The sequence below is a fragment of the Sturnira hondurensis genome, unplaced genomic scaffold, assembly GCF_014824575.4.
Source record: "Sturnira hondurensis isolate 20B ecotype Veracruz unplaced genomic scaffold, ASM1482457v3 Scaffold0013299, whole genome shotgun sequence".
Classification (NCBI taxonomy): domain Eukaryota; kingdom Metazoa; phylum Chordata; class Mammalia; order Chiroptera; family Phyllostomidae; genus Sturnira; species Sturnira hondurensis.
This window is the reverse complement of record NW_028085930.1, coordinates 5,753,047-5,767,559: the sequence shown is the minus strand read 5'-3', so window position 1 is coordinate 5,767,559 and position 14,513 is coordinate 5,753,047. Positions and strand designations below refer to the sequence as shown.

General features: G+C 54.4%; 1 protein-coding gene across 2 annotated transcripts in view; it reads right to left on the bottom strand.

Annotated features, from left to right (window-relative positions):
* Positions 1-407: 407 nt before the first annotated feature.
* The window catches only part of SLCO2A1 (solute carrier organic anion transporter family member 2A1), a 75,016-nt gene continuing 60,910 nt past the window's right edge, over positions 408-14,513 (bottom strand). For both annotated transcript variants that reach the window (XM_037061253.1, XM_037061254.1), the window contains 6 exons: positions 13,625-13,814; positions 11,729-11,894; positions 9,197-9,360; positions 5,828-5,892; positions 3,345-3,468; positions 408-2,407 (listed from right to left, as the gene is read on the bottom strand). In XM_037061253.1, the coding sequence (XP_036917148.1) occupies positions 2,287-2,407; positions 3,345-3,468; positions 5,828-5,892; positions 9,197-9,360; positions 11,729-11,894; positions 13,625-13,814 (830 nt within the window). In that variant the 3' untranslated portion in view covers positions 408-2,286. The remainder of the gene's footprint in view (positions 2,408-3,344; positions 3,469-5,827; positions 5,893-9,196; positions 9,361-11,728; positions 11,895-13,624; positions 13,815-14,513) is intronic.

Genomic DNA, 14,513 nt, shown 5'->3' with positions numbered 1-14,513 from the left:
AGGGCCTGACAGCCACCCACGTCGGCCTCACATGAGGGTCCCGTGACAAGTGCCACTCCTGGGTCCCCTGAGACCCCCATAAATAGATTCTGAGGATGAGTGGAGGGGGCTGAGGATCTACATTTCAATGACGTCCTCTGTGAGAGCCTGATGGTCAAGGAAGTTTGTCAAGCTTTGCTTGGACATGAAATGAAGGTGGCGGGATTGGACGCCCCGCTGGCAGCCAGGAGGAACGAGCTGCCGTGGGAGAGGTGGGGGTGGCTGTGACCAAGTGATCGCTGATGACTGTGATATTAATTCTGTTTCATATTCGGGACTTAGCTGTTCGAGACGAACCAGCGATGCCTCCTTGGGCCAGAAGGTGCAGGTTCAGCCTGCTCTCTGACGGATATATATGGCAGCACAAATTCACGACCCACTTACATCAATAGCAAAATTATAATATATTCATAGCAATATCATAGCAGAATCAAGGCTTGGGAGGGCAACCAATCTTCCAGGATCTGAAGGTTGGCTTTCACTGTTTGTGAGCCTAGCTGAAGGCAGTGCCTTCAGAATTTACTTAAACTGCAGCAGGAAAGAAAGACCAGGGTTAGTTTCAGGGAATCATTTTCCAAGCAGGACCGTTTTCAAGGCTGAAACTGGCCCCTGAGGTTGCAAGGAGCCTTCCTCCCTGAGTGAGGTCTTTGGAAGTAAGGCTGCTGGCTTTGGAAATAAGGCCACTGTCACAGTGGCTTTCACAGCGTTCAGTCTCATGGCAGTTTGGCCAGTGCCATACATTTTTGTGCCTTTCTGGGGGTGGCTTCTGATGTCTTTGGAGGGGTCTTTCAAGAGCAGTGGCACTCAGGAGACCCACATGTGGCAACAGCTAGTACCTGCTGCTCCGGAGGACATGGCACGACCAGGCCTCTGTCTGGCAAAGGGTCGGTGCAGGGTCAGTCTGAGGGGGAGGCGTGGGTGGTCAAGATCCTGTTGACAATTTCCGGGTTTCTGCTTTGCCTTCCCCATCCTGCACTGCCCGCGGAGCACCCTCGGTCTGGGAGGGGGCCCTAGTGTAGGTGGGAGCTCCGTGAAGTTCAGCGGAGAACCATGTACTAGCACAGCCTTGCACAAAGTCCAGTAAAAATATTTATTGATAAAAGGCCTCCTCTGTTGGCTTCTAACTCTGCACCCCTACCACCCGGCTGCAGAGTCTTTCCACTCAGGCCCATAGAGGGCACCACCTCTCAGGGCTGAGGAAACGTCCCTGAATACCAGTGTGCTTGAAACCTGGAAAGTCGGTCTCGCCAGCCTCTATTTTGTGGGCTGCAGCTCACCCTCCAGCTCGGTAGCATGTGGCCTTCCCTCGGCTTTGTCACTGGCTTTGCTGCCATCCTGGGCTGCTTCTCTTTATTCAGTGGCACCTGAAGTCCAGACGGGGAAGCTGTGTGAAGCTGCCTTCTCAGCTCCCAGGGAGACTTGGAGAGGGCCTTCCCACCCCTTTGAGATGAGGAGTCTTGCCCACACACTGTGGGGGGAGAGGGGTCAGGCACCACGCAATTTCACAGACTTCTTCAGGTCTCCATCGTGGTGTGGCGTCTTACGTTGAAACACACCCCCAGAAAGACAAACATGCACAGACCCATGTACAGAAGGGTCTAGAATGAATGTGAACAGTGTTTAGCTGACCGTCCTTGGGGTGTCTTGGTCCCTGCTCCAGTGCTTGAGTGTGGGCAACTTCGAGGGACCAGCTGGCCATAGTTCCCAACACTTAATAGTCTCTTGGGGCAGGAGGCAAGGATGGGAGAGGGGGTAAACCAGACTCTGTTGGGTTCTGTGCTGATGCTGAACTCAGATACAAAAGCAGGCTACAGCCAGGCTGCCCCGGCTCCTATCCCACTCAGCCCATTCCTGTCTTTCTCTGGACAGATACCCCTTTTCTCTCTCTGCTCAGGAAACCACCCCCTTCAGGACGGGTCTGGGCAGGGGCTGCCTGAGGGGGCGTCCTCACTGGAGGACCCAGCACTGAGGAGAGTGCAGGCATGTGGGGCTCCCTCCCAAGGAGCCAGGGAAGACCCAGTCCCGAGGCTGTGCCCACCCAGCCCAGGAGCACAACGGCCCTAAGGAACGCTGAGAAGGGGCCTTTGGGAGGAGGCAGGGAAGGCAAATGGTGACTGGGGTTGTTTTCTTATTTAAAAAAACAAAAAGGAAATGACATATTGACATTAGTAAATACAGACACGTGTGGAAGGGTAGGTCCACACTCTGAAGCCGGAGGGTGCCGGGCCAAGGGTCAAGGGTCAAGGGTCAGATGAGGCCTGCAGCCTTCTCCTGCACATTGTACTCCTTGTTCTTCTTCACCCGCCAGCTGATGAAGAAGAGCAGCAGCGTGCCCAGCACCTTGTAGCCCACCTGCAGGCCCAGGTACCTGTGGGGCAGGAGGACACAGGGCTAGTGAGGGGCTGCAGAGGCTCTGTAGCCTGTGTCCCAGGACCTCCAGGAAGAGCAGCATCATTCTCATCATTCTCACAATGGCCCGGGGATTGTGTTGTCACCACTCTGGGAAGGACCTGTCACCACCCAGGTAGGGACCATTTTCCTCAGTCCTTTGAGCCACAGGGATATAAGCCTCTCAGTGAGTAGGCAGAGCCTAATCCCCTGGTCTTCATTCTTGCACTGCCGCCCCCTAGAGGGCCAAAGGCATCACTGCAGCCCCACCAGCCTTGAGGGTCCTGTCCTTCCAACAAGCCTGAAGAAGAGGGGCACCTCTTCTCTGCCCTCTTGGTCCACCCCTTTCCCAACCTTCTGTGCCACTTTGACACTGTTCCCGGGCACAACCAGGCCCCTCAATGCACTGTCCCCACTGTTTCTGGTCTGCGTGATGCTGGCAGCAGGGGAGGTGGCCAGAAGGGGTGCAAAACTCGGTGGCACTGTAGCTGGGCTCAGACCCACAGAAGCCTGTCCTTGACCTCTTCTAGGAGCCTCGGCAGGGCCACCTCTTTCCGAGCAGTGGCAGGTGGGCCTAGCTTCATCATTCCACAGCCACGGCCTCTCCCTTGGACTCTAACCATCCCCTTTCCCCTTGACACACTTCTTTCTGCCGCTGTCCCTCCCAGGGGCCGATGGGGATTGCAGATTGGGGGCCACCTCAGAGCAGCCCCTGGATCTTGTTAGTTGGATGACTCTCTGTGAGCCCTGACATGCCCGTCGCCCGAGGGGCCCCTGCTTCCTGTCTATGGCATCACCCCTCTGGCCTTCTGCCTCGGACGCCTGAACCCCACCGCAGCAGCCACTGCAACAGGCGGCTGCCCTTTGCTCCGGTTTGGGGGTTGGCCTCTGGGACACACAGCACGCTGGGTGCCCACCTGTCTCGGAGAGCATCGTTGTTGTAGTAGGCGCAGGCTCCTCGCCGGCCGGAGCACTCCAAGTTCCACCTGATGCAGGTGTAGTCAATGGTGAGGCCGTAGAGGGCTGGAGAGGACAGCCAGGCTGGCACCGGTGGGAAGAGAGTTCAGAGAGCTCGGGTCACGTGGAGCTGCAGGCAGAGGCGCCCAGCAGGATGGGGAGCCAGTCCCCCAACGCCTGCGCAGGTCCCAGGTGTGAGAACAGTTCTGCCCCACCCGGGGAATCACAGTGACGTTGGGAAGCAGAATAACTTTCTGTGAAGCCTGAATACCTCTTTTGCCAGAGCTTAGAAGAGAAGAGGGACCCGAGTGATCCTTTTAGGACAGAGTAAGGATCACCTTGATCCTGCTCACAAACAACACAGCTCCCACACTTGGGATTGGTCCCACGGGGACATGGCTGACCTCTGCCGTGTGGCAGGGGGCTCTCAGGGTAACAGCTCCTCAGATTCTCACAACTGTTGGAAGTGGGCAGGTGCCCTCCTTTTAATGAGGAGGAAGGTGGCTTGGTGAGCTCACTATTGCATAGGTCAGAGGAGGCAGGGCTGGACTCTGAGCCCTAGTTTATGGGGGTTGGAATCCCAAGCTCACACAACACCCCCAGCAGAACCCCAACACCCTGGCTGCTCAGAGGCTCTGCCCCAGGGCCCCCACACTTTCTCAGAGCTGAGTGACTGTGACCTGGTCCAGCAGGGGTTGCACCTTACTGCTGTCAGATGTTCTGGAGTGGCCCCTCTGTTGCTCTCTACAGTTCTAGGCAGTCCCTGGACTGGGGAGGGGCCGCTGGGGCTCCCTGCCCAGGCCGGCCACCCCATTCTCAGAAGCACTGTGCTGGGAACAGGCTCCCAGACTCCGTCTAGGGCTCTGTGAGAAGCTGCAGTCTTCTGCTCGGGGCTCCATCCATGCATGGGAAGCTTCTGGAACCAGCCTCTCCACCCGGGTGAAAAGACTGAAACTGGCCACAAGGACTGACTGACCTCCAATGGTGTTCCCTAAATAGAGACCAAGTCCAGCAAATGGCCAACCAAATCCCAGTGGGTGATTTTAAACTTGCTGGGGTTTATAAGTACAAAGTCCTTTTTTCTTTTTTAAAATCCCAGAGTGGAATTGCATTCTTGGGCGGTGAATGGAATCCCCCCAGGCCTGCATTTTCTAATGTGGTCACACATGGAGTTATCTGAGCCCAAATAAAGAAACAAAGGCAGGGTGGCTGGAAGAGGCAGGGCAGGGCTGTTGCAGCCCATCCGGCTGCTGGGTGCACAGGGCGGAAAGCAAGGTTTCCTTCCCAGTGGAGGTTTATGAGCAAGTCATGAATGAGTTATAAATGAAAACAGGCATGACCATGGAGCCTCCAGAATACGGTGCATCCCACTGCCCTGCGTCTTCTGTGCTTGTAATACAGGGTCTGAAGGGGGACGAGAGGAGCAAGTGGCCCAAAGCCAAGAAATGTCGCTGAAGTTGATTCACTCTTCCTCATCTGAATACCTCACCCAACCTTGATGGGTAAGGACCCTGCAAAAGCTTCCACTCAGCAGGCCCAGGAGGTCACATCCCCAACATAGTGCAGAAGATAAGGGCAGATGCTGCAGGCCCAAGTGTAGACTGTGCTCCTGGAGAGCAGTGTACCTCTCTGTAGAAGTTCAGTGTTCAAGGTCAGAAGGTACACTTGGTGGTAACCAAGTCCCTCCACTGCAATTACCATCCTCCCCACTGCAGTGCACACCCACTGGGTTCTTAATAAACACATCTTCAGTTGTATCCAGTCCCTTTCCTCGCTGTCCCTGTCCCTGCAAGGGTCTCTGTATTGGTGCCTCGTGTTTATTTATTGTCAGGATGTATTAAGAAGGGACATGTCAGTGTACGCGTTCTGACAATGAGCCTGCAATGTACTAGTGAGACTCCATGCACCCGGGAGGGCTGGTGTGTGCTGCTCCCGGAAGGCAGCTCGCCCTCCCATGAGCGCTACTGATCGCATGAGCACAGCTCTGGGCTGCCTGACGGCGGGCGGGGCTTCCTCACACAGGGCCCCACACGCACAGAGGAACTTTTGCTGAAGGAGGAGTGAATTTTGAAAAATGGGCAGGAGGTCAGGGCTGGGCTCAGCTGCGATTCTGGCTGGGACAGAAATGTGAGGTTTTATTCTGATGGCAAGTTCTTAGAGGTTATAAGATACCTGCCTTCAATTCTCTACTAGATATTCTCAGCTGTGTCTGCTTTTCTTACATCATTTAGTTTGGAATTAATGCCATAGATGAAATCTTTTTAACCACAGGTAACAAGGAAACTGCCCACAGAGGGTCTCGGCATTCGTGGGGGCGTCGATCACACACACCTTCTCTGTATAACAGAGAGGGGAGAGGACTTTTCCCGTCCCCACTCTGTACCGCATCCCCCGCAGATGTCCCAGGGCCACTCCTCCAAAAGGGGGTGCCTCAGACACTTACCCAGCAGGCGCATCAGCAAGAACTGTACCCCAATGGCAAATGACTTTTCCTCCTGGTTCACCACACTGAAAAGGAAACCAAGAAATGAGCAACAGGACTCAGGGTTGCGCCTTCCCTCAGTGGGGGTGGGGGCAGCGAGCCTCTGCAGACTGACAGACGGGGTTCACCCCAGCCAAGTGCTTCTGTGGTTTGCTTCAGTGGTTCTCACACCTTGATCACTGGACCAGCAGCATCAGCATCCCCTGGGAACTTGTTAGAAATGCAGGTTCCCAGCCCCTGCCCTGGACCTAAGAATCAGATACCCTGGAGGCGGGAACTCGCGATCTGTGTTGTGTGAAGCCCTCCAGGGGATTCTGATGCACCTCAAGTTTGAGAATCGCTGGTGTTTCTGATTTTCAGGGCTGCCCTGAGCACCCCCCCTCCCTTTAAGGGGTAATGGGCAGAAGTGGCTGGAAGCAGAGAGGATGCTGACACACATTTTCATAGCAGCAGGTCGGACAACCTGTTTTGTAGCAATAACAGGCAGCTCAGTGCAAAGTGTAGTTAGGGCCCTGGGCTGTTGGCTTCTGTGTGTGACTAAAAGAATCCTCCATCTGGGGGCAGCTTTCTGGGTGTGCAGCCTGCGCAGCCTCGAAGGGGCAGCCCCTTGGCAAGGCTGTTTGGTTTAGTACTATGCTGTGGCTGTCTCAAACTTCTTCGTAGTTTTGGAACTGGGAGCCTGGCATTTTCGTTTTGACCTGGGTCCTGCAAATTAGGCAGCCAGTCCTACCCCTCCCACTTCTTCCTGCAAGAGGGGAAAAGTATTTGGCTGAGGAAGGAGATTCAGAGAGAGAGGAGGCCGTATCTGGAGGTGGTCCTGCCAGGCCATCCTGGAAGGTGTGGACGCTTCCACATGCACCAGGGATAGCGGTGGGTGGGGCCTCTGGCTGGCCAGCTCCTGGCTGCCCACCAGGAACACAAGGTGAGGGGCCAGGTGCTGGCCAGCAGAGGCACCTGGCTTCTCCGTGCTGTGAGCACACACACTCCTCCATGGGTGCTTGTTGGGGAAAAGCATTTGGGGCTCAGGGGACAGCAAGGAAGGGAACTAGAAGTATGGGGAAAGAGACCTTCTCCCAGCGTCTGTGAGGGGTGGCCTGGTGAGGGCAATGCTCCCTGGGGTGTAGCAGGGGACTGAGGCCTCTGCTGGGGACCCTCCCCTGAGTGGGAAGGGTCTCACATCTCCATCTAATGTCTGCTCCCCTTGAGCCTACAGATGCCTCGGCCCTCATCCCCAGGCAGACTCCCCTGGGTACTCCACTAACTGGGACTTGGGCATTCTCACCTGACTTCTGATTGAGACCTTGAGTCCTTTTTGGTCTCTGCCCGCTTAAACCCTGAATTAATGCTGGCTTTCTGGCCACTCTCTCTCCTTCCATGTTTTCTGTGAAACTTCACTCCCTGCTGGTAGCCCCATGCTCACTGGGGGCCAGGACTGATACTGCCCAGGCCGCCTACAAAGTCATCTTTAAGCCTCACCTTCTTCACACTAAGTAGCATCCATTCTTTCAACCTTCCCAGTGGGATTTAGCTTTAGTCCATTTTGGGGTCCTGGGCCCTCCTCTCCAGTTTTAACTCCAGCTCTGACTAGACTTGGAAGGGGGAGGTCTTTCTGGAAAAGCCTGTCCTGTGATTGAAATGATGCTTCCCCCCATGACTTCCCCAGCCCTGGGGGTTGACAGAGGTCTCCTGGGACGTGATTCGACAGGGATTGCCTCCCATCCCCGTGAAATTTCCTTATCCCATCCCTTCTCCTCGTCATGGCCACTCACAGATTTTTCTCAGGGTTAGTGTCTACCGAGGTCCATCTGACTTGGGGTGCAAGAAGGGATCCCCCTCAACAGGCTTAGGTGTTGTGGGCTCTGAGCACCCCTACACGCTCTTAAGGAGTGTGCTGTGAAGGCAGGGTCCCGACCGCTTTTTTCCTGGACCACTTCTCAGGTTTGTGGTTGCAACCAGCAACCTGGAAGCAGGAGGTCAAATCTCTCCCAGACCAAGGGCAGGCTTGGTCTACAGAGGAGGTGGCTCTCCCAAGCTCAGCACTGCTCAGCTGTGACACACACCCGCTGCCTAGGAAACATGCACCTGGGCACCTCCACCTGAGCCCCTAGGCTTGAGGGGTAAGGACAGGTGACGCAACATGAGGTCCATGCTGCTTGCTGTGCCACGAGGAACAAAGTCCTTGGCCTTGGAGCCCGGAGTCTCCTGTCTTCTGCCAGCATCCTTGAGACAGCAGCAGAACAGGACTCGGGAGTTTGTGAGTTAACCTGTATGGAGGGTAGAATCCCAGACCCTGACCAGTGACTGCTTCTGCTTCTTCCTTATCACCTAGGCTTCTGGGGAAAAGAGGTCATTGGCACCTAGCTAGCTCTTAATAACAATGATAACTATTATTATCATTCGGTGACTCGTGATAATTAACCAATACGTAGAGCACCTTTGATTTACAAAGCAGTTTACCATCTAATGCTGTCCACCAACACTTTGAGGTTCATATTATTAACCCACTTTCATAAATGAGGAAACTGAGACTCAGCAAGACTGGCAACAACACCCAAGGACATTTGGCCAGTGTGTGGCAGAGCGGGGCCTTTGACCATGGAGCCCAGCATGGAATTCTGGGTTTTCCCCTCTCTGCTTGTGAGGACAGGTGAGGACAGGTGGGAAGCAGGCAGGGGTGGGTAAGGTGACCTTGGCTGAAATGTTTTCTCCTTCGCAGAGAGTGAGGTGAAGGAAGAGTCATTCCCTGCCAAAAGGTCAAGACCTCTAGGGGCCACGGTAACAGGACACCTCTGCTCACCGCACCCCCCCCCCCCACCAGTCTCCCCTTTTTGACCTGAGGACTGAGTCCTGGCTCCCAGTATCTGCACTTTCCTCATTTTCATCCTCTCCCAGAGCTTTCATTCTGTCTCTGGAACTGTCCCAGTTTTCCATCCCCGGTTTCATGCATCCAACTGAATTCTCCTCCCTCCTCTCAGTTCTTTGAGGATTTAAAAATAAGTGGATCGACATGCGTTTCCACATCGTAGAGCCAGGCGGCCTGGCTCTGGCACGTGGCTCTGCTGTTCCCAGCTCTGCCACCCTGGGCTGGTGGTCTCCCACGTGCAGAAAGGGGACATGGCAGGGCTGCGGGAGAGGGAGACACCTCGAGGAGCTCTGCACACAGCCTGGCCCGGGTGGGGCCCGGGTGCTGTTGTGTTAGTGTGTCTCCCCATTTCTTACCCAAAGAACATTGTGTTCAAAGGGCTCTGGGAACCAGGAAAGGGAGTAGAAATGACAAAGGGGCGGCTGGACACAAAGCAAAGGCGAGGGCAGGGAAGGAGGCGCACGCACCGCAGAACCATCATGTAGAGGGGGTTGTGGGAGATGCAGGCGATGAGGGCCACGAGGGAGATGAGGAAGATGGTTGGGAGCAGGAAGTGGGCACAGGGGATGGGGCACGATCCTGTCTTCGCCGAAGCAGATCCCGTGGTCACGCAGCTGCAGTTCAGGTAGATCTTGAAAAGGGGAGAGAAGAAAAAAGAGAAAATGTGTTGTCGTTACTTTGCCCACACACACACCAAACGCCTGCACCAGCTCTTGCCAGACAGTCCCTCAGGTTTCAACCCTCTGCCCTCTAGGTCCCCTGGGGAACTAGGTGAGGCTGGCTTCGGCGGTGGGAGGAGAGGTCAGCTTAGGGTTTCAAGGGGTCCTGTAGATCCCACCTCTGGCCACTGTTTGGGCCATACAAACCATTTTCACCGAAACCAACTGCCTGGTGTGGGCTGGGCTCCTCCGGCAGGTATACCCACGTCAGTACATGCAGGGTCAGTACATGCAGGGTCAGTACATGCCAGGTGAGCGCGAACGCCCAGCTTGGGACCAGGGGCTGAGAGGGTTCCTCTCTGAGTCAGCAGCTCCCCCTCTGGCCCCCATCACTCCCCCCTCCCCCGACACCCTCACCCCCCTACCCCCCGCCATGGTTTTGTGAGTTGTTTTTTGCTGTTTGTGTGTTTACAAAGGGAGGGTGAGGAAAGTACAAATAGGAGACGGCAGAGGAAACACAATGGAATCCACTGAGCTCTTCATCAGTCAGGACCTTTGCCAGAGAGAAATCTCCTGCCTGTGAAGGCCTGTAGAGAAGGAGGTGCCCGACTCAAGTCTGCAAGTCCATACACGGCTTAACACTATTGTACAACTCAGCCACCACCCCGTGCACTGTATCTGATGGACTAGCCTAGGCCCATTTAACTATCAAAGCAGCTATAAAGCCAGGATTGGGACTAGTGTGCTTTCTTCTACCAGACGACAAGAACCTACATACCTTCTTTATTTCAGCTGCTAGGAAGCTCAGACATGTTATATATAATATGACAGCTACTTCCATAGATTTTTTCCTCATAATTTATTATTCTTTCCTTGATAGTATGCTAATGGTGATGACTTGTGCTGCTGTTGGAAACTTGTCAAGATTATTTTTGGAAGTAGATGAGACAGAGGTAAGTAATAAAGATAAGAAAACCACAGAAGCCACCACAGACTCCTCTGGTTAGAAGGGAACTAAAAGAACACCTCGTCCAAGCTCCCTGACTTCCCTCTGCCCCAGACTCACGCTCCTCTGCACACAGAGGTGGCTGTGGAAGCAGCCTTCCCTCATCCTCAGGAGGAGGCTGGTAAGTGGGGGCTAGCCTTGACCATGACCTCCACACGGGCTCAAGGGAATGAGGTGCATTATGCTCCTTTGGGGGACTGCACAGACTTCCCACTGCTCTTAGGAAAAATAACACTTGACTGACTCCTAGACCTGGCCTGCCTGGCTGGCTGAGACACTCCTTTCTCAGCACCAGACTGGGCCTTCTTTTTCTCCTTTGCCCGGTTCATCCATGCCTGGGGGCTTTGCACTTGCTGTTCCTTTACTGGGAATGCTTCACTGCCAGGAAAAACTGCCTAGAAAAACCCTAGGTCTTTCTAGGGTTTTCTCCAGGAGGTTCAATTCTAATGTCACCCTCTCAGGGAGGCCCCCAGGCACACTCTGTTCGTTAAGTCTCTTGATGGCATGAGTTACTTCCTAAAACTAAGCTGTGCATGTATTTGATAGAATGTGAACTCCATGAGAGCAAGAACCTCTGATGGGTTCACCACTAAGTCCCCAGCATGCATGGCCGTGTCGGGTGTCGGTTATTTGTTGAACTGACCCGTGTTAATTTGCTGCTGACTGATCCTAGAAGGCCAGGAGCCATAGCGCTCAGAGGGCTGACGGGACCTCTCCAAGTGAACTAGTGAATGTGGACTGCATGTGTGGAAGGCTGGTGGCCAGGACCTTGACCTTGAACAGATGCGCCCCCAGATGGAGGCAGAGTCCTGGGTTCTAGACTCAGACCAGCCCCTCAATAATGGCATGACTTTGGGCCAGCTGTGTGGCCACAGCTGGGAGCTGAGGGGGTGAACGAAATGCCCTTGATCACTGCTTCCAGCTCAAACCTTCCAGGTCCACATCCCAGAGGACGCTCGGCCCTTGATTTTTCTGGGCCTGCCCATGTGGCTTTAGCACACGGCCAGGAGGCAGGACCCAAAGACGCCCACTAGGAGCCGTCAGGATGAGACTGGAAGGCCTCGGCTGGAGGAGTGCTTTGGCTGGTTTCTGCCCTGAGCCCCAGGAATGAGCATTTGTTGAACATTGGCCAGTCTTTAATCGACTTTTGGTTGTAGGCATCTAGTCATGACCTTAGGGAAGGGCAGGTAGAGAGAGGGAGGGCACAGCCTGGAGGCCAGGATGGGGGCAATGAGGATGGTGTGGTTGGTACCCTGCCCGTCCTGGAGCCGAGAAGCCGTCTATGAGGGCACACACTGAGTGCGGGGACCCCGTGGGGCTCCTCCTGCCCTTACCTGCTGCTTGGAGGCTATGGTGCTGAGGTTGACGATGCTGCAGCCTGCGTGGCACGGGGAGAGGTACTCTACCCTGTTTTCTCCACAGACCGGCTGGAAGATGGAGTCCGGGCACGAGCAGTCCCTGCGGCAGGCAGGCGGCTGCGGGTATAGAGAACTTGATGTGCTGCCAGAGACACAGGAAACAGGGACTCAAACAAAGCGAGACCAAAGGAAAACCTCCCCGCTCTTGCCCAGTGCGAGTTCCTGCTGGTCAGCGTGCCTGTGAGGCTCTGTCTTGGGCCAGCACCGCCCCGGGGTCTGAATTATGTCTGCTGGGGCCAATGGTGAACTGGCTGCTGGTCGGAGCTCATGGCACCTCTCCGTTCCTTCTGCCACTGGGAGCCCACACCCACCAACCGCTGGTCAGAAGGGCTGGGTTGGCAAACCCCCTGCTGTAGAAGTGGTCGAGACAAATAACCATGCAGGACTCTTGTCTCTCTCTGATGAGAGAGACAGCAGGTGCTATGCAAAAGACACAGGCAATGTTTCCTGTCCCTTCTCCTCCACCTGGGCTCAGGCTGGGGGAGGGGCTGGGCCGCTTGAAGCAATGTAAGGTCTAGATGGCTGCTGTCTCTAGGGCTATGCAGATGTTGCCCAGGATCCTCTGTCCTCCTGAGCTTCCACCAAGGAGATTTCACTGGCTGACCTTGTTCCCACCATTCTTCATATCTGACATCCATGATCTTGGGGACGGTTGGGATAGGGCTGACAAACCACAGTCCAGAGCTTTGCTAAAAATAGTTATACTGATGATAGTTAACATTAACAGGGGCATCTCTTCCGTGCCAGGCACGGTGCCCAGGGGCTTTTCGTGCACACCATTACAATAATTCCAAAATTATAATGCTCTTCTTTATGGAAAGGAACACCAAACATTAGATAAGTTAGGCAATTTCCCCAACTAGTGAGGGCAGGGCCAGCACTGGAACCCAGCCTGATGACAAAGCCCTGTGCTAACTCCTGTAACTCCCAGTGAAAGCCGCCAGAGGCCCAGGGCCTGCCCAGCTTCTCTCCATCCACAGTCAGCCTGCAGGAGATCGACACAAACCAGGGGGCCCCCCGTCCCCAGCAACCCTCCCCTCCCGCTCACCCCTGCTTCTCTTCCCCACCAAAGACAGAAGAGGTTATTTCAAAGAGAAAGACGGAGGAAACACCAAGGCTGAAAGGTGTGGCATCTCCAAATGCTGTAACCTCATTAGGCGAAGTTTAACGGAAGAAGGGGTTGAAAGGTAGCACCTAGAAAAAAGACCTGAATGCTCCCTGCTCAGCGTCCTTCCTTCACCAGCCTCTAAAGCTCTCCCTAAACACAAAGTCAGATCTAAAACTTAGGGCCTCGTTGCTGTATGTGAACTGACAGGTCTAATTTCCCTGCCCTCTTCCTTGCCTGACCTTATGTTTAAGCCTGCTATCGCTGTCATTGTTCTCTTCCAGATCTTTTCAAGCCTCCTTCTCTCATCTTTCTTCAGCAGCTCAATGAGACTCTGTAGTTCTAGCTGGCATGGAGCTGATGCTAGCCAAATATATCCTATTTCCTGTTTCCTGGAGCTCATAGCCCCTCAGATTCATCCTGAAACCAAACTAATTGGTTTTTGGTATTTAAAACAAAACCCAAAAAACAAATCAAAACAAAACAGAACCCTAACCCTGACGGCTGGTGGCCCACTAGGACCTTCTGACTTCTTATAATTCCTCATTTTATTCAAGCCCTAGTTTTCTAAGTATTCACATAAGAGATCAGACCAAAAAGTGAAAAGGAGAGAAGAGAGTTGAGGAAGCAGAAAGGAGGAGGTATGGCAGCCGGAGCCAGGCTCTGGCCTCAGCAAAAGACACCTTCTCACCCCTCATTCCCATTACCTGGGGGGGTAGACCTCCGCCACAACCGGGGTGGGGCACCCCATGAAGAAGAGAGGAATACAAAGGATGATGGAGATGGTCATGATGATGGCAGCCACACGGGGGATGGTTTGCAGAGAGAAAACAAAACGCTTCATGAGGATTCCTCCAAACAGCATCCCCAAGGCTGCAGCGGGGAGGTTCACAGCACCTGGGGGGCGGGGCGGGGCGGGGGAGAGTGGGAGAGAGAGAGAGGGAGAGGCTGGTCTGTGTGCACAGGCCTGGGAGTGTGTGTGGGCACAGACACTGAGCTGGACCATGAAGAAGGGGCACCATTCCTGAAGGAACATTTGATAGGTTCCGTTACCATGTGTTACCTGACATTAGTTGAGCATTTACTGTTTGCCAGGCACATCTACAGAGTGATCTTGACCTAGAAGATGACCCTGCCTATGCAAAGAATAAAGAAGGAAGTGGGGCCCCTGCAGCCAGATGGAGGTGGGTTGAATGTGCATTTATTTAGTACCTTTCCTTGCCTGGCCCCTCGTTGCATCCTCACTGTGACCACATGGGATAAGCAAGGCTCTGGTGGTGCCCTCTGCCTGCTAGTCAGAGGCCTAAGGCTAGAGGAGTAAGGTCACAGCCAAGGGCCACAAAGGACGTCAGGGTTCACACCCTGACCACCGTGCCCCATCTATACCGTCAAGCTCACCTGTGGATTGGGCCCAGTAATTCACTTGGATACTTGATGGGACTATATCAGTGCTTCTCAACCTCACTGGCAAAACACCCCAAAGCTGGGCCCCACCCAGAGACTCGGATTTCATTGAGGGAGGGAGGGGCCTGGGCATCTGCATTATTTAAAGCTCTGCCGGGGAGCCTGAAGGGGCAACCAGAGCTGAGAACCCCT